Source organism: Prionailurus bengalensis, chromosome C2 (genome assembly GCF_016509475.1).
Source record: "Prionailurus bengalensis isolate Pbe53 chromosome C2, Fcat_Pben_1.1_paternal_pri, whole genome shotgun sequence".
NCBI classification, from domain to species: Eukaryota; Metazoa; Chordata; class Mammalia; order Carnivora; family Felidae; genus Prionailurus; species Prionailurus bengalensis.
In genome coordinates this window covers 69,232,951-69,258,675 of record NC_057350.1, presented here as the reverse complement: position 1 = coordinate 69,258,675, position 25,725 = coordinate 69,232,951, and the positions used below count along the sequence as shown (strand labels likewise).

The window sequence follows — 25,725 nt, the reverse complement described above, 5'->3', positions numbered from 1 at the left end:
CTGTTATGGGTTGAACTGTGTCTCCCTACAAAATATGTTGGAGTCCTAACCCCTGGTCCCTGTGAATGTGGCCTTATTTGGATATAGGGTCCTTGCAGATGAAATCAGATTAGGATGCTAGTGTAGGGTGAGCCCCTAATCCAATATAAGTGGTGTCCTTAAAAGAAGACGAAGACACAGATACACAGGGACAGCGCTGTGTGAGGACAGAGGCAGAGACTGGAGTGACAGAGCTCCTGAGTCCCAGAATACCGAGGGTGGGCAGCCACCACCAGCAAGTAGGAAGAGGCGAGGAAGGGTCCTACCCAGAGTCTCAGAGGGAGGACGGCCCGGGTGACAGCTGGATTTCCGACCTCTAGCCTCCAGAACTGTGAGAGAACACATTTCTGTTGTTTCAAGCCACGCAGCTTGTAGTACTTTGCTATGGCAGGAGACTAATAGAGGCAGCTGCTGCGGGCTGGGCATTGTGCAGGGTGGGGCGGGGTGGGGGAGGGTGGGGAATAAGGCAGAAGGCGAGGGGGATGTGACCCGTCCTCAGTCAGAGAGTTTTCCAGTTGTGAATTTTACTGAACATTTATTCCATGTGCCAGACGTCGTGCTGGTAGCTGAGATGTGGCAGTGAATGGACAAGGCCAAAATCCCTCCCTCAAGGACTTTGCATTCTAGCGAGGACAGAGAGAGACAGGAGCATAATAATAACAAAAACACCCGCAATAATATATTAAATAGTGAAATGTACAGTGCAGAAAAATACAGCAGGGAAGGGAGACAGACATGGGAGGGGTTATAGATTCACATAGGGTGATGAAGGTCTCCTTGAAGTGACATTTAAACTAGTGCAGTGGCTCTCGACCGTAGCTGTATGTTAGAATCACCGGGGAAGCTTAAAATAAAACAAAACGGAACAGAATCCATCAAGAGCAGAGCCCCACCTCAGGCTAATTAAGCCAGAATCTCTGGGGGTGGGGCTCAGGGACCACTCCTGTGAAAGTGCCTGGTGTTTCTAACAGACACCAAGTCTGAGGCCCACTGGTCCAGCAGGATGTGAGCAGCTGTGGAGGACAGTGCTCTAAGGCCCAGCAAGGTCCCCTATGGAGAAGGAGAACGATGGCAGGCCTGCCCACGGCCAGCCCTGCCAGAGTGTCCCTCCTGAGTAGCTAGGTAAGCTCCGCAGGTGTGGGGGTCACAGCTACAGAGTGTGCCCCCTCTTGATGGATCCTGTACTCGCCCTCTGAACCCCTGGTCCACACTCCTGATTCTAGGCGCAGCCCATTCTCTCCCTCCTCTCCTCTTTTTGGCCTGGTGCTGTGGGTTACCTGACCCTAGTAGTAGTCATCCTGCCTTGCTGGGTTCGGTTCGGGTTCAGGGATGTTTTTCTCTTCCTGCTGTGGGGGTCTCATCAGCCCCCGAGGCCAGGCGTCTGCTCCTTAGCTTTTCTCTGCATGGAGCTGCCGCTGGGCCTGGTATCTCCTGGCTTTGCATTTGAAAAACTGACTTGAGCTGAATGCATATGTTTCTTAACTCTGGAGCAACAGGTCTTGATCCCAACCTCAATTGGCTTTGGTGTCTTGAGAGTTAAAGAATTTCCAGAGCAACTATGTGATGGTGCTTTCACATAGACTGAGAGAGCCGGTTCCCTTGTTCTTGAATGGAGTGGGGCAGTTGCCTAAGAGACTGAGAGCTGGAGAAGCAGCAGGTGGGTGGGGAGGGGGCTGCACCTAGTTAGGGCCTGAGATCAGCATCTGGAGCATAGCGGCCTCCCCTCACCTGCTCCTCTTACCCCACATGCAGACACCATGCACTCCCTCTGGGCAGGGTGCTGAGCCCATCTGCCCGTCAGACCCCAGGGATCAAAGCCTGATGGAGACCCCAAATCCTTTGCATCTCCTGAGCCCCTGCCTGCATAGCTGTCCACTCAGAAGCAGTCTGTCTGCTGTCCTTAGTCCTGTGGCCTGATGGAGCAGTGTATCTCCTCTCCGTTCCTCTTCTTTCTCCTCAGCTTTTCTTCTTTCCCCCCATTTGGCTCGTCTCTGCTTCCACCTTACCTCGTGTGAGCTGGCAAGCAGCTGCTAACTGTGCCCCCTCTTGATGGAGTCCTGGACTTGCCTACCCGCAGTGCCCCTCTGCCCCTCTCTGCCCCATATACAATGCCAGACCACTGAATTATGCTTTTATTGGTTTAAGTTGGCTGTGGGGCCAACAGCCTGGCCAGGTTGCCATGGGCAAGTGACTCAATCTCTCTGTGTCTGTTTTCTCACCTGTAAAAGGAAGATACTAACCTCATAGGATGGTCATGATGTTTAAGTGAGTTAATGCACACAAAGTGCTCAGAACAGTGTCCAGCTGTTTTAAAAGGTAGGTTTTATTATTATCCAGGTGTACAAAGGCAAATAGATCAGGAGGCAGCTGCCATTGAAAAGATCGTTTGTTATTCATCCCAAGAGAAGGGAGCACAGCACACACCATGGGGGCCATGTGCAGAAGCGCTGTGGAGGATCGGGAGGCAGGGTGAGAGAGCACCGTGGACGAGAGCGTTTATTGGGGTTTCTGTGGAAAGGAATGGGTGAGGCAGGATAAGCAGGTTTGGGATGGGCTAGTTTGAATAATTTCATCAGGCTCTGGAGTAGAGGGACTATCTCGGGTCCGGTACTTGTCCCTGGGGTGATTAGGGCAGGGGAGTAGTGGCCCGGGTGTGAGAGCCTGGTTGGGGTGCCAGGCTCTGACCCCAGCGTGAGTTTTGACTTATCTCCAAGAAAGGCTAGCCTGGGAGAGACAGGCTCCCCAGGGTCAATAAGGCCCCAGAGATCAAGCATCAGGATAGAAAGACAAGCTTAATTTACCAACACACATTTTCCAAATAAAATGACAAAATCTGTTTAGTTCTACACTCTTCATTTGAAAAAGGAAGAGTCAGGTGCCTCAGAGCCTTGCGGTGCGGTGGGGAGAACGCGGGCCTGGGTGAAGGAGCCCACCGCACTGCTGTCTGCAGCTTCTTCCCAGAGGCGCAGCCTCCTCATTTGTGAGAAGACACCAAGCCTTGGCTTTGGGGCTGCCTGGAGGACTTGGTGAGAAGACAGTTTGGAAACTCCCAGCCATGAGCCGGGCCACCGGGACCATCTCAGTACCTGAGAGTGATTACATTTTTGTGTCCATCCGGGGGGAAAGAAAACAACTCTCGGGGCTCTTACACATTCCAGCCCTGAGGACTCACCTCTGGCAGTGTGCTGTGGGAGAAAAGGAATACGTTTTCAGTCTCCTGAACAAAAGCCAGAGAAACGGATAGAAGATCCACAATGCACACTGCGGGGAACGGCTGGTACATTTGACTACGTGCCTGGGGATGAGGCTGAAGTTGCTGGCAGGGATGATTTGGAGGCTTCCAGAGAAGCTTGCTGGCTGTGTCTTCCTCTCTGTCTCTTTCCCCTAGGCCGCTTTAGTCTGTCCCTTCTAGAGGACTCCCTTGGGATGGAGGGCTTGGGGTCTAAAACCCTATCTGTAGGGTGGAGAGGTGAGACCTTAATATGGCTGCCCTTTAGGCCTGAAACACTTTCCAAGCAGATGAATCAAAGGCCCCAGTTACCTTGAGGGGTTTGCTCAGGAGTTAAACAGGGCAGGCCCAAGAGGTGACAGAACTGGGGGAGGGGGGCAGGCCCCTGACTTTGGTAACTCAGGCAGATGCATACTCCCAGACTTCATATGCCTCTGTCCCATCTTTCCTCCTGGGTGGGAGTGAGGGCACAATTAGAGCACAGGAAGCAGGACTCTAGCATATCTCCCGGCCAGCATGGAGAGGCCAGCATCCTCAACTCTCTGGTGCCAGGGCTCTTGATCTGCACCCCAGCAGCCATTTGGAGCCCCCCGCCTGCCCCTGCCTGCACCTGGACTCTTTCTGGCCAACAGCTCTCCTAAGGCAGAGGGTGGCCCTGGCTGTGTGCCCCTGAACTCCCTCTCTCATGGGGGTCTTCCTCCACCTGTCTCCCCAGCATCCTGTTTGCTGACATCGAGGGCTTCACCAGCCTGGCGTCCCAGTGCACTGCCCAGGAGCTAGTCATGACCCTCAATGAGCTCTTCGCCCGCTTCGACAAGCTGGCTGCGGTGAGTCTCCTGCCTGCTGTCCTCAGCACCCAAGGGCCTGTGCTGGAGCCAGAGGGTGGCTCCATCTGGGCTGCCTGAGGGAGAGTGCTGTGGCCAAGGACTCGCTGAACCCCAGGGACAGGCACTGTGCCAGCGTGTGCCCTGCTGGGCAGAGTCCACTGTTGAGAACTGGGGAGGGGCAGAGGGGTTGCACGGGCTGTGGCTGCGTATCCTCACACCTTACTTTTACACTGTCACTGGTCACGGTGGGGGCAAGTGGGCGAGCCCTCCATCTGAGGAGGGGGGTGTGGCAAGGCCTGCAGGTAACACTGCCCAGGCCCCTGAGGAATTTCTGTTTGGTCGGCAAATTAGGTGCCATAGAGCCATTTTCTTGATGAGGTTGGCCAGTGATAGGAGAATGAGTCTGACTCACAACTGGCCTGCAGACAACTACGTGCCACCCCCTAGAGGCTTCCGGAAAGAGGATGCTGCACTGTTTGGCAAATTGGAAGTAGCACCCGGGGCCTGGGGTGGTAAACTGTGCGTTCGTTCGTTAGGCTCTTGCTGACACTGTCATCCTTTCCCAGCTTTCGTGTCTTTGAGTGATGCTCTGGACCTTTGTAGAGTCCTTGCACGTCAGGGGCTGCTTGCTGCGGTATCACCGACATGTGGACACGTTCCCTTTTGCCCTCTCAGGACACCAGACCAGATCATTGATGAGAGGCCAGTGCTGGTCAGAGGCGGCAGCAGGGCCGCCAAGGGCATTAGATGGCGGGTCTCACACCTCACTGGTTGTTTCTATCACTGAACGTGGGTGGGGCGAGTGGGTGTATGCTGGGCCCTTGGGTTTTGGGGGGGCCTTAAATGAGAGTCCAGGCCACACGGACTGGTGTGTCCTAGCATCCCGCTTCATGGAGTAACTTCTAGGGGCCAGATTTGGAGAATTGGTGACTAACGACATCCCATCCCAACCCTAGTCATGGGTCACCCTGACTGTCGGGTGACCCTGCCAGTTCCTCTGTTCAGGAGCAGCAGTGGGCGGGTGCTTCAGCTCTGTGGGTATCTTAGCGCTCATGTGCTTGCTGGTTTAGCAGCATTCTTTTTGGTATAAGTCTCAGGCTGAGGGTCAGATGAGCTTTGGTTAGGTCTCATTTCTGCTTCAGTCTTTTTATAAAAGAAGGAGAATCAGCAAACTGTCCGTAGAACCTTAGGCCAAGAGTCAGAGTGTTCTCTGGGTCCTGGCAGTAGAACCAGGGGCTGGCTCTCAACTTGGGACCTTCCTCACTCTGATGAGTCTGCCCTATTTGCTCCCTCATCAGACCAACTGCATTCTTCTTGGGTCTCAGCAGTGACCATAAAAGTGAGTTCCTGAGCCTGGGGAGGCTGGAATGCCTCTGTGAGGGCTGCTCAGCCTGTCCTCCACCGCTCCCCCCCCCCCCCCCCCCCCCGCCACCGCCCTCCAGTCCCGATAAGCCTGTCCTGGGGCCGGGGCCATGCATCTGCCGGCACTGGGTCTGTGCTCACTGCCCTAAAAGGCAAGTTATTCCAGGCATGGGGTGAATCTGTTTGCTTCCCGTTTCTTTCCCTCCCACTTCTCTTTCCTACTATTTTTAATTTTTAAAATTAATTTGCTTTCCAGGAGAATCACTGTTTACGTATTAAGATCCTGGGGGATTGTTATTACTGTGTCTCTGGGCTGCCTGAAGCGAGGGCTGACCACGCTCACTGCTGCGTGGAGATGGGCATGGACATGATTGAGGCCATCTCGTAAGTGCCAGTCTGCGGGGGGACTGTCCATCTGTGGGGGTGCTGTCCCACAGCCTGAGTAACTGACCAGTCTAGCCTCCAGGTGGAACTAATGGAGGCAGGGAAACTGGGGCAAAGCTGTCTCCCAAGACCCCGTGGCCATGCTGGAGGGCTGATTTGCACCTCTAGACTTTGAGCCTTCTCCTGGGCAACTTCTATCCACAGCAGTCTAGGAAGCTTTTCCCAGGGGAACATGTCCTCTAGGAGGGGAGGGGTTTGCAGACTCCAGGGTAGCGGGAGATGTGGCCTCACCTCTGCAAGAGAGGAGGACCAGGTGGCCGTCGTGCTGGTCCTATGCATTGCACCCTAGTCTCTTAGGTCCCACGACTACCCAGCCAGGGGCAGAGCCCATTGGTCCCATTTCTTTCCAGATGAGTAAGGTTGGACTCACAGGGATTAAACAGCTCCCCAGGGTAACACAACAGGGCAAGTGGATGCAAACAGGTGTCCCATCCTTCCTGGGAGCAATAGCAAAAAACATCTTTGGCCAATTCTTGGTCACTGCTGGCCAGAGAAGGGGGTCCAGTCATGAAAAGGTATGGGTAGTCCAAGCTTAGGCTCAGGAATTTCGAGGTTCAGAAGTAGCCAGGGAGGGGCAAAGGAAAAGCCACAGTGGACAAGGTCAGAAGTCAGAGTAGCTGTCCAGGAAGGTGGCAGGGTCCATTCGGTTTGGTGGAGTTCCTTTCTGCAGTGTTTACTGACTGCCCCTGCATGCTTGGGCTAGCCAGTGCTTCCCTCCCTTGCCTGGAAGCACGGAGTCTGTTGAGGGAGAGGCTGGGACTCCCGCCACTGTGATACCAGGCATGCCGAGCAGACGCCACCAGGTGGGAGAGGCAAATCGAGATGGGAGGGTCCAGGAAGGGTCAGTTGTTTCCATTGGGAAGACCAAGAGAGGCTTCATGTAGGAAGTGGCCCCAGAGTTAAGACAGAAAGGCGGAATGAGATGTTACCAACCTAAGCAAGGGGCCAGAGGCACTGTGGATGGAAGGCGCAGCCACAGCCGAGGTATCCCAAGACAAGAGCAATGATGAATGACATCAGTCTTTCCTGTGTCAGGCATCAGCCTCTTGCCGGTGAGGTGGTGAGGAGGGCAAGTGTCCACATGATGGTCCTGCCCTCTAGGCCAGGTCAGACTGCTGGTCCCACAGCTGGCTGAGTAGATCTATCCCAGGGTATCAGAGAGTATGCAGGTCCCTAAAGAGTACACACCGTGTACCCCCTCCCCCCCCAAGCACCTGTACCCTCTTCTGCAGACCCCGCACCTCAGACATATACCCAGAGCAATATAGCTTCCATCACACTCTCCATCCTGCAGAGGGCCCACCCATCTACTAGAGGCCCCCGCGCCCCAGGGTGTGGTGCATGTGCCACCGCGGTGGGGACTGGTGCTGTCTTCCAGCACATGGAACATCCCTGGTCCCCTGCACCTGCTCAGGCTCCCCTTCTCTCCTGAGCAGGACATGTGTCCTCTCTTGAAATAGTTAACCACCTTTCTCCGTTATCCTGCTAACGTCCAAGAAGCAGCAGCAATGTGGACAGATCCGAGTATTCTATGAAGGGGGTTTGAAGCGGCTATAACTTCCCTGTCTCGGTCGGGCACTAATATGCGGAACACAGCTGAACTGACTTGAGGGTAGCAAAGAGAACCTTAGTTACCTTAGCGGGGAAGCAGCGAATCCTGGGTTGTAGTGTGAGGCGCTGTGCCCCCTTGTGGCCATGCCGGGAAGCAACGCCTCACTTCTTACAGCACCTGAGCACCAGGGCCCAGCCGGTGCAGTGCCCGTCGGGTGGAACAGTCTCAGACTCTGAATTTGGGCTGGACCAGAGAGAAATGACTCTTTGACCCCTGCACCTTCTGTCACACCCCCGACCCCGTGCCTTCCAGCCCCGCCCCCACTCTGTGTGCCTGGCCCCCGACCCTCTCCCAGCCTTACCCCTGCTCCATCCCCAGGTTGGTCCGGGAGGTGACTGGGGTGAACGTGAACATGCGCGTGGGAATTCACAGCGGGCGAGTACACTGCGGTGTCCTTGGTCTCAGGAAGTGGCAGTTCGACGTCTGGTCTAATGACGTCACGCTGGCCAACCACATGGAAGCTGGAGGCAAGGCAGGGTGAGTGAGGGCCCAGACTTCGCTTCCCACCCAACCCCACTCAGGGTGACTGTCCTGAGGCATGGGGCAGGGGGTGGGCAGGATGGGGTTGGCAGAATTTTAGTAGAAGGTCCTCTCCTTAACAAATTACTTGTACTACACCGTGGCAAGTTGTAGGGAGCAGCCTCTCAACCTTTGCCCGGGCTTTACCCAGAAGATATTTGCACAAAACAGGGCAACTTGTTGTGTGATGTGATAGATGGGGTAGAGTTCTGGAGGAGGGAGGAACTGTGGGTAATTTTCAGGGGTGGCCAGGATGGAAAGGATGTGAGCTGGCCAGGGTGACTGGGTGGGATTCGGACAGGTAAGGAGGGTAGGAGTGGAGAGAGGGCCAGGATGAGGGACCACAGTGAGGATAGGCACAGGTATAGGAAACACGGTATTTCCAAGGAATGGAAGTAGAGCACATGACCGCTTAGGGACCAGTGGGAAAAACAGTGCCTGTGTTAAAAGAACATTCGTGCCAGGCTGGGGGATCTGGACTCAGTCGTGTACTCAGCCAGAGCCACTGCTGGCTCCTGAGTGGGTTTGTGAGATCTGTGAGACTGAGACTGTGTCCTCCTGACAGACTACTGATGTATTCTGTGATGAGGATGACATAACGTAGATGTGATGTGGTGTGGTCAGGTGGGAAGGGGTCTACTTTGAACAGTGGAGAGATGCAGTGTGTTGAGGCTGGGATCTAAGTTGGGCTTAGCATCTGAGCCAGGGTTCGGGCCCTGGGGTTTGAACTGTGGCCAAGTCGGTTGCAGTGTGGTTCTGTATGGGGACTGGAGTTCTGAAGTCATGTTTTCTGCCCTGCTCTCCCTGCATCTCTCCCCACCTGCAGGCGCATCCACATCACCAAGGCCACGCTCAACTACCTGAATGGTGACTATGAGGTGGAGCCAGGCTGTGGGGGCGAGCGCAACGCCTACCTCAAGGAGCACAGCATTGAGACCTTCCTCATCCTGCGCTGCACCCAGAAGCGGGTCGGGCCAAGGGCTGAGGGGCTGGGTGGACCGGGTGGGCCAGGTGGGCGGGGGCGGGCTCCAGGGGTTGCTCGGCCTTCTTCTTCTGGGGAGGAATGTTTCTTGGCAGCTGCTTCCTTGTCTTCTCACTCTTCCCTTGAGTCAAGTCGTGAATTCCTCACACGGTCGTGGTTCCTGCATCTCGGGAAGGACATGAGAGTTAGAAAGGCCTTGTGACGGCTGACAGCAAAGAGGGAATGTTTTCATTTTGCTTCTGTTGCAAAAATGCAACAGGCCTCAAATCAGTTAGCAACATAGCAGTAGGCCAGGGCATGGAAATAAAACAACTAGGAGGTCTGTCCGTCATCTACTGTATCTCCAGACACTGGTTTCATCTCTGCCTTGCTCCTTGTCTGTTGCGTGAACTAGGTGGATTCGTTCCTTCCCTATCTCTTCGTCTCAATAGGTCTCTGTCCCTGCAGACCTTTATTTCTCGAGAGGACCTCTGTTCTTTCCTTCTTTCACCTTATAGTCCCCTTCTTCCCCCTCACTTTGTCCCATCCCACACTTGCCCAAATATAAAACTGAATTATTAGCAGACTTTGGCATTCTATTTTTAATAGTGTCATGTTCCATGTTCTTAATTTTTAAAGTGAATGAAGAGAACATTTTCTATTTCTCCCTAGATTAAAATGCCTTTTATTGATGAATCTTTCCATTGAACTGACCTGTTGGTCAGAACCTTTTGACAGAGAAATCTTCCCTCTTCCTTTCTTAAGAAATTAGACTAGGGGTGCCTGGGTGCCTCAGTCGTTTAAGCGTCTGACTCTTGGTTTTGGCTCAGGTCATGATCTCATGGCTCATGAGTTCAAGCCCCGTGTTGGGCTCTGTGCAGACAGCTCAGAGCCTGAAGCCTGCTTCAGAGTCTGTGTCTCCCTCTCTCTCTGGCCCCTTCCCTGCTCATGCTCTGTTTGTCTGTCTGTCTCTCTGTCTCTCAAAAATAAATAAACATTAAAAAAAAAGACATTAGACTAAAGATAAAATTAAGCTGGGAGAAAAGTTCAGAGAAAGTGTTGAGTGACAGCAGAGGTTGATTTTTAAAGGGATACAGGGCTCCTTGGGACAGGTGTCCACCCTGACAGGGACATCACACGGGCACCTCATCCGCCACAGCAGTGCAGCCCTGGAGACAGGTCCTGGCTGTGGGGCCCCTTCCAGGGAGCTGTGCCAGGCCCCCCACAGACCATGAAGAGGGATGGGAGGATTTATACGTTCTGGGGAGAGCACCTGGTGGCTTATTTGTCACATTTTTGAACATTTGCTTACTGTTTGACTATAGTTCAAGTGAACTGACCTCCTCCCAGACCTTCCTCCCACCCCCTCCCCTCTGCTAGGTTGATGAGGTCTTCAGCCCCACCTTCCTGCCCCACCCAGGCTGAGGGCTGTTACCTTCTACCCTGGGTTCTATGGGGTGTGTTCTTCCAGCTTCTTGACAAGCAGTCCAGAAAGGATGAGTGACACCCCACATCCAGAGCAATGTCAGCTGAAGCAGGCTGTGTCCCCTCCCCTCTGTGTCCCTGATCTGATGGGCTCCCTTCCCAGGCTCAGAGAGGGAGTTGAGGGGAAGGCTGCCTCAGGTCTCCCCAGGGCCTCTCCAGCCCTCCAACTGGAGCCCATTGGATGGATGGACAGACAGAGATGATGGTTGGCACGTGGGGAGCCAGCTGAGGCCCCGCTTGTGTATTTGTACAATGTCTATCGGCCTTTGCATCTCAAGCTCTAGTGACCCAAACCTCTCCGAGCTGCCTTCTGGGCAGCAGGGCCTGTCTTACTGCACCCTCTGGCAGAACATGGTTGTTTGGGATAAGTTGAGTGGATTGGAATCCTAGGTTTCTTCTCCCTCCTTCACCTTGAGTGCCTCAGACCCAAGCTCTGCCCACCCCTGAGGATTCTATGCCAGTGACAATTGGGAAAGCCTCTTTGCTTTCTCATAAGACCAACCTCTCACCTAAGCCAGCTAGGGCTATATTGGGGAATTTGGAGGGATTTAAGATGCTTTCTCCAGTAAGCTCTAGGATCCTGGCAGATGTCTAGGCTCCAGGATGTGCACAGAAGAGAGGGGCACCTGCCTCAGCCCCTACCTGGCCAGGCACCTGGGAGCCATGAGAAACTGCCCACTTGGGCTCACCTGGTAGGCTCTGCCCACAGACTGATGCATGTGTTTGGCACTCCCAGAAAGAAGAAAAGGCCATGATCGCCAAGATGAATCGCCAGAGAACCAACTCCATTGGGCACAACCCGCCCCACTGGGGGGCTGAGCGTCCCTTCTACAACCACCTAGGGGGCAACCAGGTGTCCAAGGAGATGAAGCGGATGGTGAGTAGTGGGGGCAACAGCGGGTGGGTAGTACTCTCCAGGGCTAGGGCCTTCCTTGAGTGTGAGGATGGGGTCAGGCCCCTTGTGTTGCCTGATGGCACCTGGAGAGCCACAGAATCCACTTTGGACTAGGAGCCAGAGTGCCTGATTTCTGGCCCTGGGCTCTCTCCATGAGTTCCACAGGCTGGAAGCAGCCCCTGAGTCCAGCCAAAGCCTCCAGTGGTCCGTTGGCACTGTCTGGTGGGCACCAGCTTATCAGGTGCCCTTCCTGGGCAGCTGAAAACACATCCTTTGGCTCAGTTGCTCAGAGACCATCTCAGTACTTTTTGGTGAAGTGCCAGGTGATGGTCCCCTCTGCCCTCTGTGCTGAGAAGTGCCCCTGCTCACTGCGGGGCACTCTGTGGGGTGAGCAGAGGCCATGGAAGGGGTGGGGGACACGGGACCCCAACTGCCTTGGTGGACAGACACCCCCCCGCCCCCCCACTGTCCCTAAACACACACCAAGAACAGGCTAATTCAGGATGTGCTGCCTGGGTTCTGTCAGTGATGACAAAGAATTCAGAGGGTGAGAGGAAGAGGGAGAGGGGTAACAGAAATCAGGGTCTGGCAGCAGTGTTTTCCTTTGTTTTTATCAAAGAGTTTGGCATCCATGTCCGAACAAACTCCTTGGCTCACAGGCAGCCTGGTTCCCATGGGAGTCGCCCACCGTGAGAGAGGGGTGGGTGAAGCAGCAGGGTGTGGGGAGCCGTGTGTGTGTGTGTGTGTGTGTGTGAGAGAGAGAGAGAGAGAGACAGACAGAGAGCGCACACACGCACGCGCCAGGGTAGAAGAATGAGGTGGGGCGCGCCAGCAGTAGGATCCCCAATTTGGGGTCTGTAGGTTGGAGCAGGTTTTAGCTACAGCAGCAGGGACTAGAGATAAACTCCATGAAAATCCAGCTGAGTCAGCTGACTGAGCCAGGGACAGGCTGGGGACCCAGCCACTCTGCTGCTTGCTAACTGGCAAATAGCAGATGACAGAGGTTCAAGGAAAATGTGTAAGATCAAAAAATGAATTGAGTCAAGACCTCTATTTTAGTTTTTGACAGTCAAGAAGCAACTTGCAGGACATGAAGGTTATGAGGGAACAGAGTGGGAGGGACCCAGCCTTCCCCCAGGGCTTTGAACTTGGACTTCACAGGTCTGGCCAGTGCCGCCCAGGCCACTGGCCACATTCCCTCTCCCTGGGGGGCCCTCCTCAAGGCAAAGAGCAGTCGGTGGACCTCTTTGTTCTCACCCTAGCCCTTTAATAATCTGCTGTGGATTCTGTATCCACGTGACTGGGTCCAGAGGGGGTGAGCGTAGTGTGGGGCCACTGAGAGCTGGGTGCAAAGAGGGAGGCTCTCATCCAGGTGGGAGGGAAGAGGAGCAGAAAGACAGGAGGGAGAGGACAGAGCTGAGCAGGAGACTAGGTGGGGAGAGGAGAGGAAGAAGAGCCACAAGCAGGCAGGAAATGTGCTTGGTGGGCTTTCTCTGTTTAAAATTGTTGGAAAGCTTTTTTCTTTGGAGATAACTTGGTGTAAGCAGAGTCTTCAGTTATTTCAGAGTCCCAAAGGAGACAGTTTGGAGCATAAGCACCGGTTTAGCAGATGCATTAATCATTGTTAGGACCAGGAGCCTTGGAACCATCAGCGGAAGGGCTGTAACTGGGGAAAGGGCCGTCTCGGGGGAGACTGGCTGCCAGGCTCCTCCGTGGCATCAGCTGCCTCGCCAGCACAGAGGGATGGGAAGGTGTGTGGAAGAACAGGGTTGGGGACGCCTCTGCAGCAGCCTTTGGGAGAAGAGACTCCCATCCCTCATCCTGGCTGGGCAGAGTCGCCAGAGGCCGGCATCAAAGGACCAGTTCCAGCCCCCAGCCCGCCCAGTCTGAGTGTCTAGGCTGTTGAGGGGGTAGTTCTGCCAGCCGCCAGGCACACCACTGACTTCTGGTGTTAAACTTGCCTGAAACCTCTGGTAAAGATGCTCAAAAGGAGAGATGCTACCCTGACTTCCACCGATGGTGGGGGTGGAGGATTAGGTTAAGCGGTGTCTGAGAACACTAAGAAAGGTACTAACCTGTAGGCAGCACTCTTATTCCTTTAAATCTTGTTTCGGCTTTTACTCAGCTTTTAAAACGTAGTGACGAGCTGCTCTGGTGTGTGCTTAGGCACAAGTGTCGTGAAGTCCCTGAGGGTACTTACTAATAAGAAGGTTGACAGGAAGGGCATGCAGGGGCATCTGCTCATCTAACCAGGGAAGCTCTGCATTCTGTGGGGGCAGCGGGCTGAGCCCGAGTGCCCAGAGGAGACGAGCAGCTTGACAAGCGGGCGTACGAACCTCCGTGTGGATGAGCCGAGGGGCCGTGGCCTCTGTTCCTGCTTTTAGGGCCAAGGGACCGGAATTGGGAACCACACAGGGCCCCCTGAGCTGAGCTGGGTGCTGTGGCAGAACCCATGTGAGGGTCCTCCTAGCCAGGCTGAGGACCGTTGTTCTAGAAGTAGTAAGCAGACCGTGAGACTTGAACCCATCTGCGGGACTGTGTTCTTAACAACCATTTGCCAAGGTTCTTTTGCTGACACCCTAACCCAGTGCTGAGCGTTCCACACTAACATGGCATCCACCGGACCCAGTCCCCAGCCAACCCCAGTAAATGACCAAAGGAGCATAGGGGAAGGTCAGAAATAGGTTTGTTAAAAACGTGTCGGGTAGATTTCTGAGCTGCAGAGACCTGCATAAGCATAGTATAGCCTGGTTGTCCTCAGTCCCGGAGTAAAATCCTTGCTGGCCCCCGTGGTGGAATTCAGTGCCAGCGCCTCACCATATTCTGCAGAGAGCTGGCCTGTCCAGGCCCTGGGCTGCCCACTCAAGCTCGTGCTCTGAGGGATCGTGGGGGGCACCCAGCTTGGGCCTGCTCCCTAGGCGGAGCACCCACTTGACTAACACCAACTCCTCCAGCCTGGGGCTGGGATGGTGAAGTGGGCCGGGTCTTACAGCCTGGACAGAGGGCCCGATGGTTCTCAGAGGACAAGAAGGGTCTGGCATCCTCGGAGGAGCTCAGGGTCCACAGTTGGGCACTTGGATGTGCCACTAGAGGCTGCCGAGGCCCCTGGGGCCCTCCACTGGTGGGGGGGGGGGTAGAAAAGAGAACATGGGGTGTGGTGTGGACCCCACATCTGTTTTAGTTCCTGGCAACTCTGGCTCATGAATGCTTTTTGCATTTTCAAACTGTCTGCAGTGTGCATAAAGAGAGGTGTGTTCATTTGGCCTTGGGTTCACCTGGCGCTTACTGACCTCCACGTTGCCCAGCAGTGTGCCCCACGCTGGGCCCCAAAAGACCACAGGTCACACTCGGTCCTTGCCCTGGCAACTGGAGCCTTACCTGACACAGTCCTGGGGCTGCTTGCTACCTCTCCACTACCTCTTGGATTCCACCCCTTTGCCACTTTAGGGAACCCACCCTTCATTCTGCCACAGCTGGTCACACCCCGAGACACATCTGTCCCTTTGTGGACTGCGTAGATAAATAGGAATTTGAGTTTGGAGACCGGTAAGGGACCTTCACACTCACCCCTGCCCTGTGTATGTGAGCGGCAGTCAAACCCATGGAACGCAGGTTTCTCACCCCAACCAATCCTGGCTTTGTAAGAACACGCTAGTTCTCATACGCTAGGAAAGCTGTTACAGGTAACTGGAGCTTAACTTTCTTAAGCTCAAAACATGTGAATTCCCAGATTTTGTGTGCTCAGTGAGGCTGGGGTGGGGGCAGTGGTCACTTAATGGTTTCTCTTATTCCATCTGAGTAAGTGGTAGAATTGAGAGGGACCCACCAAGCCCAGGCTCTGGGGCAAGCGGAGTTGGGGAGTTGGATGTGGGGACAGGAAGAGCTTAGACACGTGAGTTTTGCCAGTGGGCGACATGAAATCACAGTGTGCCCCCAGCACGTAGCAGAGCGTATCCCATAGGAAGAACCTGGCTGTATTCACTGAGGGAAGGAAGGACAAACTCCTGGGTGACAGTCCTCTCTCTGTGCAGACTCCTCGGTGAGCCGTAGAGAGTAAATGAGCTGCAGCCTTCCCGCAGTCCCTCTGGAAGCCTCAGTTCTCCATCCTCTCTGTTCTCATACTTCTTTCCTTCTCTCTCTGTCCCTCTTTTTTAGGGCTTTGAAGACCCCAAGGACAAGTGAGTAACATGCCCTTCTTTATTCCTGCTCTCTTGGCCTGGGGGATAGGCCCACATTCGTCTTATAGCTCAGTTTCCCCGCATTGCTTGGGGAGTGAGGCCACACAGCCTTGGCTGAGAATGACCAGAGCACTGCAGCTGACAGATGGGCAGCCCAGGAGCCCAGGGCCGAGAGGCTGGGCTCGGCACTGCCCGTTTGTAATCTTCCCACAAACACATGCGTGGACATATGTGTGCACTCACAACTGCATACATGCATGCTCTTCACATGCCTGTGTGCACGCACACACACGCGCCTGCTGCTCTCAGCAAAATGCAGACCTTGCACGTTGGTCACCAGGTCTGGCCACATCCTGGTGCCTTGAGGGAATGTGCTCCTCTTTCTCTTCCATTTCCTGGTTCTTGGAGGCTGTTAGAAACCCCACTCAAGGACTAGGCATCACCTTGAGTGATGGGCTTTTAGTTTGGCACCCTGATCATGACACCTGCTTCCCAGAGGGTGCCCTGGGCCGGGTTAAAGCAGCGGGGTAGCTCACAGCCCCTGGGGCAGCAGTCTTGCCTCCGGATCTTGGCCTTTATTTCAGGATGATGGTACCACTGGAGAGTGAAGAGCAGAGACTGTTAGCTGTGGGGAAAAACAATGAAAACTTTGATGATAAGTCATATTATACTATAATAATATATGAGTAGAGTCAGAAAAGTCTTACTGTCGGTGAGGCCCTTCAGCCAGAAGGTCAGACACTGGCAGCTTTCTGTGCATGTGGGCAGTTAAGAAGCAGGGGAACTTGGGTTCCGGATCTCAGTCCCAGCTTCCCCAGCCCTTATTAGGGCCTTTCTAATGGGCCTGGGTGCATGGGCCCAAGTGGGCCCTCTTGTGGCGCCCCCTGGTGGTCAGCCTGCCGTGTGTCTGCATGTCTTGCTCCCCAGGAACGCCCAGGAAAGTGCAAACCCCGAGGATGAAGTGGACGAATTTCTGGGCCGTGCCATTGACGCCAGGAGCATCGACAGGCTGCGGTCTGAGCATGTCCGCAAGTTCCTCTTGACCTTCAGGGAGCCTGACTTAGAGAAGAAGGTACAGCACCGTGGGTGGGAACGAGGCCCTGGGCAGAACCAGAACCAGGGGGAGGGGACAGGACAATAGAAGGCTCCCTTCTGCTCTCCATCACCATGGAAAGAGCCCTTTGTCTCCGTTCCCTCTGCTCCGATGCCATGCTACCCAGTAGATGGAGATTTTAGGGGGACTTTCATGGTCAGAAGAGAGAAGTCTTCACTTCCTCATGTCTCCATTTCCTTATCTGGAAAATGGGGATATTTAACATACCTTCTTCATAGGGTCATAGTGAGTATTAAATAAATCCATATATAGAAAGCACATAAGATAGTATTGGCCACATAGATGTTCCGTGAATGTCCATTGCTGTTTATGTTATTTTTATTGTTGCTATTATTGCTATCATTATCATCACCAGTGGATCCCCCTGCTGCCTCTGGAACACTGGAAAACATTTGGAAGAGGCAGTCAGTTGAGATCACTTTGTCCCATCTCCTTAAATTGTGACTGAGAGGTTGGGTGACTTGCTCTAGGCCACCAGTGAAGTAGTGAAAGAGTCAGAACCAGACCTTGGTCCAGGGTCTTTGCCCACGCCACGGCGTTTCCCCAGTGTTGAGTTAAAACGGGCTTGTTGAACTCACGTCATCGTCCGGTGAGGTGAGCCTAGGAGGCAAGCACTGTTCACCAGCAGTTAATGGAACTGAGTCACAAAGCACCCTCTCTGGTGATTCTGTGCCAGCACAGCCTCTGTTCCCACCACCTGTTGGTGTCTTGGGAGGAGCTGGGGCTGGGAGCTGGGCCCTCAGAGACGAGCTCTGTGATTTTGGGTGAGCCTCATGTCCTCTCTGAGCCCCAGCTCGCTCACCTGGGAAGTAGCAGCTATATAGGTCCAGTACCTACGTCCATGCATAAGGATGCCATAGGCCTGATATGTGTCCTCGCGCGCAGATGGCGCTCCGTGATGTGAGCCATGATCGTGACGAGTTACTCTCATGGTGACCCGACCTACAGGAAGTTTCTGGTTTGACACAATTCAACTGTCCTCCCCAACAGGCACCACTTTATAGTGCTTTGGACTGGTTTCTTGAGCACCAAGGCTAGTGCTGGTTCTTCCAGGTCTCCAGGTCTTGGGAGTGTTCTGGGGTGGAGCGGGGCTGGAGTGGATGGGGCCAGGTGTCTCTGCCCCTCTCACCCCGCACATCCCTCTCAGTACTCCAAGCAGGTGGATGACCGATTCGGTGCCTATGTGGCATGTGCCTCGCTTGTCTTCCTCTTCATCTGCTTTGTCCAGATCACCATCGTGCCCCAGTAAGTACTGTCCCTCTGGCTGTGGGGCTTCAAGGGTGGGAGGGGAGGTCATGTAGGAGAGCAGAGGCGGAGGTCTGCGCTAAGCCTGTTTAGAGGGAGAAGTTTCCAAATGTGTCCTCGGTGGGACCGGGAAGCTACAAGTCTGACTCCCTTGTGACAGAGAGGTGAGTTGCTCCTTCCAGGGTGGGAGACTTCCCTCTGGGCGCTGCCTTGCTGCATGAGAGACTCCTTGTCGGCACTTCGTCATCTTGGCCCATTGTATCCACACTGCAGCTGCCCGTTAAATCACCCAAAAGTACTCAGGTTTGCTTCTGTGTGACCTTTGGTTCTTGCAAAATCATCAATACATCTTCAAAAGATAAGGGTTTTCTGCAACTCTGGGTATTTCAAAGAATGGATTTCTGGTTCTGACGGCTTTCCTCAAAGAGATATTCTAGAATGCTTCCAAGGACTGACTGTGTCCCTTACAGAGGCCTGTGGCTTCTGAGGAACCACTCGGATGTTGCCAGTGGGCTTTTTGAGATGAAGTGTTAGGGACATAGTCACAGTAGAGTCACATCTAAACAGGAAATATAACTGCTCCATGTCTGTTTGCATGTGTGTGTATACATTTGTATGTGTGTGTGCCCATGTCTGTGCACATATTTGTTACTTCTTATGCAACCTTTCAAACATACAGAAAAGTAATTAATATAAGCAGCACCCATCCCCTGTACTGTAAAGTATAACTATTGTTGATATTTTATAATTTATCTGTTTCTTTTCTGCTTATTTAAATTTTAGACAAAAGGACATTCCCCCCCTCCCCTCAAAAACCCTCAATACAGTCCTATTTTAAGGGCTTTCCCTTCTTAACCACAGTGCCTTATACACCAGACAAAATTAGCAGCGGTTCTCTGCAGTCGTGTAACACCAAGTCCATGTTCAGATTTCCAAAATTGTCTCCCAACGTCTTCAACTGTTAGTTTATTCATAGCCAGGATCTACCCAGGACCCACTGGTTGTGTTCAGTTATGTCTCCTAAGTCCAACTTGATCCAGAAGGGGCCCCTCATCCCAATGCCTTCTACTCTTCATTTTGAAATAATCATAGACTTATAAAAAAGTGACAAGAGTATTATGGAGGGTTTCTGTACATCCTTCATCCAGTTTTCCCTCATGTTGACCACTTACATAACTGTAGTGTGATGGTTGAAACCAGGAGATTAACACTGGCATGACACACTAGTAACTGGGGTGACACTAGTAACTAGTGACCATAATCTAATTCCGTCAGTGTTGCCCCTAATGGCCTTTTTGTGTCCCAGGGGCCAGTCCAGGATCCCACATTGCATTTACCTCTTCTGTCTCCTTGGCCCCAGCTAATCTGTGATACTTCCTCAGCCTTTATTTGTCTTTTGTGGCCTTAACACCCTTGATGAGTACTGGCCAATTAATGTGCAGATGTCTCAATTTGTGCTTGTCTGATGTTTTCTCATGATTAGACTGAGGTTATGCTTTTTTGACAAGAATCCTGTACAAGTGATGTGTCCTTCTTAGTGCATGTTATCAGGAGGTACACAATGCCTTCATGTCTTGCTGCTCAAAGCCTTGAATTTTTAATGACACGTTGTTGCAGAGATAGCCATTACATGTGTACCCACTATGACTCTGTCAGGATACCAGACACTGGCAGCCAGTTCCACTCTGGTTGTGCAGCTGATGCCCATTGCCCCCCACACGGAGGTGGCGCAGGGCTGGTGGGACTGTGGGTCCTTATTACCACAGGATCCAATTTTTCTGGTATTGAAATGGAGCTACAGGTATAAATAGGCAACCTAGTCCTTCTGTCCCATTGCACCTGCTAGTCCATTTAGCTTGGGCGCATAACCCTGCCTCTGGGCCGCTTTTCTTTTTCTGCAGCATGTCTTGTGGGCGGGGTTTTCCTCCTTCCCTGCTCTGCCCACAGTGGCTTCATTCCCCCTGGCCGCAGCTCTGAGTTGCCAAGGCATTGACGGAAGTCTTTCTCTAGCAGTCCTTTCTCTACAGAAGCAGGAAAGACCTACTTTAAAGATCTTTCTTTCCCTCTGAAGAGAGTTCTCTACCTTGTTCTATTTGTGTAAGGCATCTAAGTGCTGGCCTCTGGGGGAGCCTGAAACACAGACGCCCTTTGAATGCCTCTCTAGAGGTATTCACCTGCCTTTTCAAGTCATCCACTTGCCTTTAACTAGCTCACAATGCCTGGCATCTCTAGGCCATTCTCACTCCCTGAAAGGGAAAAGGGACTTCTGTGGTCTCCTGATATGATGGTGTGTACCTTGGCCAGCCCCTGCCCCAGGAGGGCCAAACGAAGGTTCCAGGTGGAAAGTCACTGGCCACACTTTTGTCTGAGGATTCTGGCCCATGGTGAAAGTCACCAGTGATCTGCCTCGGGAAGAAGGGGCAGGGGGGTGGGGGGGTTCCTTGCATTTTCTTGCTGAACTGGCTGAAGAGCAGGGGAGCAAAACTGAGTAGGACTTGGTGTGGGGCTTGGCAGGGGACAAGATTTAGGGACTCTCTCCTCTAGAAGGATACATCACTGATGTTTCTCAGAGTGTCTGGTCGGGCTGCTGACAAATGCATTTTTAAAAATGATGGCTGTTTATCAGATCTGTTTCCAGCTTTCACAGTTAATCCTAGCTGAGAGTAACTACTTGGAGGGAATAACCAGGTGATTTTTAAAACAGGTCCTTAATTAGGCAAAATATTGAGCAGGTGACACTTGCTTCTCCATTTAGCCCCCCCCCCCCCCCCCCCCGCTGCAGGCTTCTGCTCCCCACAGGGAGGTGCGGGGAGGTGGCAAGGACAGGAGCCAGACCATTACAGAGGGGTCCTGAATCAGTTCTCAAGGCTGTGTAAGCCCTTCTTAGTGAATCAGGGGCTAGAAAAGACTGGGCAATGGATTCAGGGGGAATGGAGCAACTTCCTTTTCCTTCCAGAGGTTTTCAGGGCCCAGAATTCCCCACCTCCTCTCTTTTTCCAGCTCCGTGTTCATGTTGAGTTTCTACCTGACCTGTTTCCTGCTGCTGACCTTGGTGGTGTTTGTGTCCGTGATTTATTCCTGCGTGAAGGTGAGTCTAGCTCGCACCTGAGCCCCCAGCCACCTTCTTCCCTCCCTCCCCAGCCCACTGATAAGGAGCTCCTCCCAGGAGCCCAGGAGTCACCCTTGGGGTCAGGGGTACATTATGCTGGGGCACAACTCTTGATTGGCATTGGTAGCAAGCTCGACTATAGGGAGCACTTTGTCAGTGGAGCTTTATTTGTGTTGGCTACTTTAATCTGCCTTTGCAAATCTTTGCAACAAGGAGGTAGTGTCACTGCCTCTTCTGTCTGTCCCCTTGGTATCTGGTATGATGAAGGAAGGGCACCTAGCACAATGCCTGCTTGGAGCAGTGGTCAATAAATATTTGCTAAAAGGCTGAGTGTGGAAGAGACCTCTCTCAACACCCCCTTCAGTGTACCCATGTGCCTGGAATTGGCTCTGGGGGGACCACAGGGATGAATCGCCCATCATATAGATGAGGAGAGTGGCCCAGAGTGGTTCAGTGTTTCAAACAGGGCCACACAGCTAATAATGTGGGCAGAAAATCCTATTCTGTGTTTTTCTCCCCTGCCTCCTCTTAGGCAGGCTGTGTCCTTCAGGAGACCTGGTCACAAGCCATTCTGGTCTGTGGTGGCAATCACTCAAGTTCCCCTTTGCTTTGTCCACCAAGCCTTTCCGTCATTTCCTTCCCTAGTGGTTTAAGACTTCCCTGATGGGACAGCCTGGCCCCAGAAAGCACTCTGTCCTCAGGCAGGGACAAGCCCCTCCGGCTTCTGCTGTAACCATTTCTCTGCTCCTCAACACTCACTTGGAGCCAAGCCCTGGGCAGGGTGGGGGGCAGACTCTGCCGTCATTCCCTACACACACTGTAGTAAGAACCAAATTCTTCTTCTGGAAGGATTGGACCTTTGTCACCTCCAGAGTCCCCTTTCACTCTCCACACTCAAAGCAGGGTATTTTGTTAGACTGTTAATTGTTTAATTACCTAATGGTCAAGGTCTTGGTGGACTAATTGTCAGAACTGGAAGCCCCCCCCACCCCCCAACTGGGAATCCTCCGGAGTGGTTTAGCCCTCTCCTTGAGCGGATACAGAAGGTGACACCCCGAGAGAGGCAGGGTGGGCCTGGGTCAGTTGGCGTGTTGAGCTGTGTGCTTGGCCAGTGACTTCACAGCCTCGTAGGGTTTAATCCTAGTCCCCTGCCTCTCCATCAGCTCCTTCCTCAAGTCTGTGTTGAGTCACCTCCTGCCTTTTGGTCTTTCTGTTGTCTTGCCCCTACACCTCACTCCCAACCTGCTTTTTCCCTCGGGAGCACTTCCACTTTCTCTATCTCGTGGCTGTGAAAGTACATGGTACATTCACAGTAGCCAAAAGGGGAAAACAACACAAATGTCCATCAACAGATGAATAGATAAGCAAAAATGGTATATCTACGCAATGGACTATTACCTACCCACAGAAGGGAATGGAGTTCTGACACATGCTACAATATGGATGAACCTTGAAAACATGCTTAAAGAAGCCAGACTCAAAGGGACATGTATTGTATAATTCCACTTGTATAGAATATCTGGAATAGGCAAATTCATAGAGACAGAAAGCAGATAGAGGGTCCTGAGGTTGTCAGGATGGGGAATGGAGAATTAGTGCTTCGTGGGTGCAGAGTTTCTGTATCGAGTGATGGAAGGGTTTTGGAACTAGGGCATTTTGGAAATAGAGTGGTAATGGTTTGCACATTATGCATATAATTAATGCCACTAATTTGTACAGTTAAAATGCAAATTTTTTATCTTTTTATAATGTTTATTTACTAATTTGAGAGAGAGCCAGAGTGTGAGCGGAGAGGGAGACACAGAATCCAAAGCAGGCTCCAAGATCTGAGCTGTCAGCACAAAGCCCGATGCGGGGCTCAAACTCACAAGCCGTGAGATTATGACCTGAGCCGAAGTCAGACGCTTAACTGACTGAGCCACCCAGGCACCCAAAATGCAAATTTTATGGTACATGTATTTTATCACAGTAAAGTCACAACAACCTAAGAAAAAAGGTGCACCATAGCTAAAAAGGACTTGTAAACATTCTTTACCTGAACATTCAAAAGAATCGTCTCTCTTTTTAAGTTATAAATTGAGGCAAAGTCATTGTTTGACGTACCCAATGAGCTTATTCAAGTCTGAATCAAAGCTATATGTAGTCTACAATTTTAAAACTAGAATCTAGACTTCTCTCTTTCCTGTTCCCTGCTTTGAGAAATCTGAGCTGCTCTGACTTCATTTATGTTTCCTGATTGGCATGTGTTCCTGATGGTAGGGGGGAGTGGAGGTGGGGGAGGAAGGCTCATGGCCCCGCCTGCACTGGCTATTTTGAGTTAATACTTTGGTCCAGTGAATTCTTTTTGCCACTGTTCGAGATTATTTATGAAAATCATTCCTGCCTCCTTGTGTTTTTTTGAATCTATCTATTTTGTAATCAATGTCGCCTTCAATAATTTTATTCTCAATTCCTTTATCCAGCTCAATGATTTTTCTGACGCTTCTGTGGTGGCCAGAGTTCCCTTGGCGGGAGAGCCTGGTGGATGGAGTGCCTGTCCCCCACCCACTCCATCCCTCGCCCCTCCGCACACACCCCCCTCAACCAGGAGAGGCTGCTGCTTCCAGCTTATAGATATAGAGCTTTTATAAACTATTTAGGAGAAAAGTGCTCCCTGGCGTAACAAATCTGACACCTGCTGATTTGGGCCTTTGGGTCAGGAGTCAAGTAGACTGTAGTACCCACCTTGAGGTCCTCACTGCATTTCCCTGCACCACCCCCCCCCCCCACCACCACCTCTGATGCGCCATCTTCTCAGCATTTCTCCACTTTCTGGGAAGTAGACCCTCACTGGAGAAGTTGTCTGTAGCTTGAACTCCTCTTCCATTTCATTATTCTTTCCTCTTCCATGTGGATGAACTGTTTGCACACTGAGATGTGACAGGGGTACTTCTCTGGCATCTATGCAGCAGGGTGGACTGGCCTCGCTTTCCCTAATGCCGGGCGCGGCCTGTCCCGGACCCCACTGCACACTGCCTGCAGGTGCGCGGACTAAAAGTTGATTTTATCACCTTTTCAAGGTATTGCCCTATAGCTGACTGAACTGGAATTTTCCGTGTCGTTCTGTTTTCACTTCGAAAACACTTGCCCTTTAGCAGAACCCAGACATTTCTCATCTTACTTGCACAGTTTTTCAGGAGTCATGGGCAGTGACTTTCTGATGAGATATGACAGTTCTAAATTACCCGCAGCATGAGCCCAGCGGATCCAAAGCCAGGCAGCTCTGTCAGACATGGTTTCTTTCTCTTTTCCATTTGTTTTCCCATTTCCCCAATACAGCGTGGACTTACTTGCTCAAATGTCGATGTTTTCACCTTTTTGTAGAGAGAAATGTGAAGAAAGTATCGACTGAATTAGTCGGATTAGCCAAGTTAGTTGTGTCAGCTGTCTGTCAGGGAATGGCTTCCTGGGTCCTTTTTGTGGGAAAGTTTTTCTGGAACTTCCCACCGAGTGCTCCGATGGCCTTTTCATGGTGGGCCTGTTTGGTCCTTTCCTGACACAGCGTGATCTGGTTCACAGACATCTCTGGGGACTTGGGGCTAACCTGGTGTCTTGCTCTCCTGGCCTCGCTGCTCAGAGCATCAGCTTCCCTTCAGGGCCCCGCGGTCTCCGGGCTGCTTTGCCCTAAGGATCATCCCTGGAGCACTTCTTTTCTTCTGGCGATGCCGTCTCAGAAGGCCAGTCTGAGCATCTGCACACATCGCTCCTCCCTTCCCTTGGCATCTGTGCTGCCCTGGGCCCCACAGCTGCTTGTCTTAGAAAAAGCCATGCTGAGGGGCGCCTGGGTGGCTCAGTTGGTGAAGCGTCTGTCTTCAGCTCAGGTCATGATCTCACGGTTTGTGGGTTTGAGCCCCGTGTCAGGCTCTGTGCTGACGGCTCAGAGCCTTTAGCTGCTTCAGATTCTGTGTCTCCCTCTCTCTCTGCCTTTCCCTCACTCATGCTCTTTCTCTGTCTCTCAAAAATAAATAAACATTAAAAAAATTAAAAAAGAGGGGCGCCTGGGTGGCTTGGTCAGTTAAGCGTCCGACTTCGGCTCAGGTCATGATCTCACGGTCCGTGAGATCGAGCCCCGCGTCAGGCTCTGTGCTGACCGTTCAGAGCCTGGAGCCTGTTTCAGATTCTGTGTCTCCCTCTCTCTCTGCCCCTCCCCTGTTCATGCTCTGTCTCTCTCTGTCTCAAAAATAAATAAACGTTAAAAAAAAATTTTTTTTTAATTTAAAAAGAAAAGAAAAAGCCACGCTGCATCCCTCCTTGCCATCACACAAGGGTCCGGACTCAGAATCTCAAATTGGAAATGGCTGGAGCAGTGAAGCAGCCCAGACACCCACCTGAGACTGGAATCCCTTTATGATAATAAGGATGGGCTGGCCTCTGCTTGATTACCTTCAGGGATGGTGAGCTCAGTCATGTCTCCTGAGTACAGCCTCTCCTCTTTTTGGGCACCTCTGACTGTTCCATCAGCCTCCCTGTGACTTCTGCCCCATCCTCCTATGCTTGTTTCTGACAATGCTAGCATTTCTGCTACCTCCACTCAGATGGGTAGAAGAGGTTGGCTGCCTCCTTTCCCCACCTTCTGGTCTGGGCCCCCTGTCTTTACTGTGGCTCATTAGCACGTTCTTACTTGGAAGGCCAGACTCCTTTCCTGCATTTTGGAGCTTGGGAGTAGA

General features: G+C 52.4%; 1 protein-coding gene across 1 annotated transcript in view; it reads left to right on the top strand.

Annotated features, from left to right (window-relative positions):
- Positions 1-25,725, top strand: part of ADCY5 (adenylate cyclase 5) — a 147,700-nt gene that overhangs the window by 100,401 nt on the left and 21,574 nt on the right. The window contains exons 4-12 of the mRNA XM_043594336.1: positions 3,984-4,095; positions 5,714-5,841; positions 7,832-7,990; positions 8,859-9,000; positions 11,215-11,355; positions 15,529-15,551; positions 16,479-16,623; positions 17,813-17,910; positions 20,911-20,998. Coding sequence (XP_043450271.1) covers positions 3,984-4,095; positions 5,714-5,841; positions 7,832-7,990; positions 8,859-9,000; positions 11,215-11,355; positions 15,529-15,551; positions 16,479-16,623; positions 17,813-17,910; positions 20,911-20,998 — 1,036 coding nt within the window. The remainder of the gene's footprint in view (positions 1-3,983; positions 4,096-5,713; positions 5,842-7,831; positions 7,991-8,858; positions 9,001-11,214; positions 11,356-15,528; positions 15,552-16,478; positions 16,624-17,812; positions 17,911-20,910; positions 20,999-25,725) is intronic.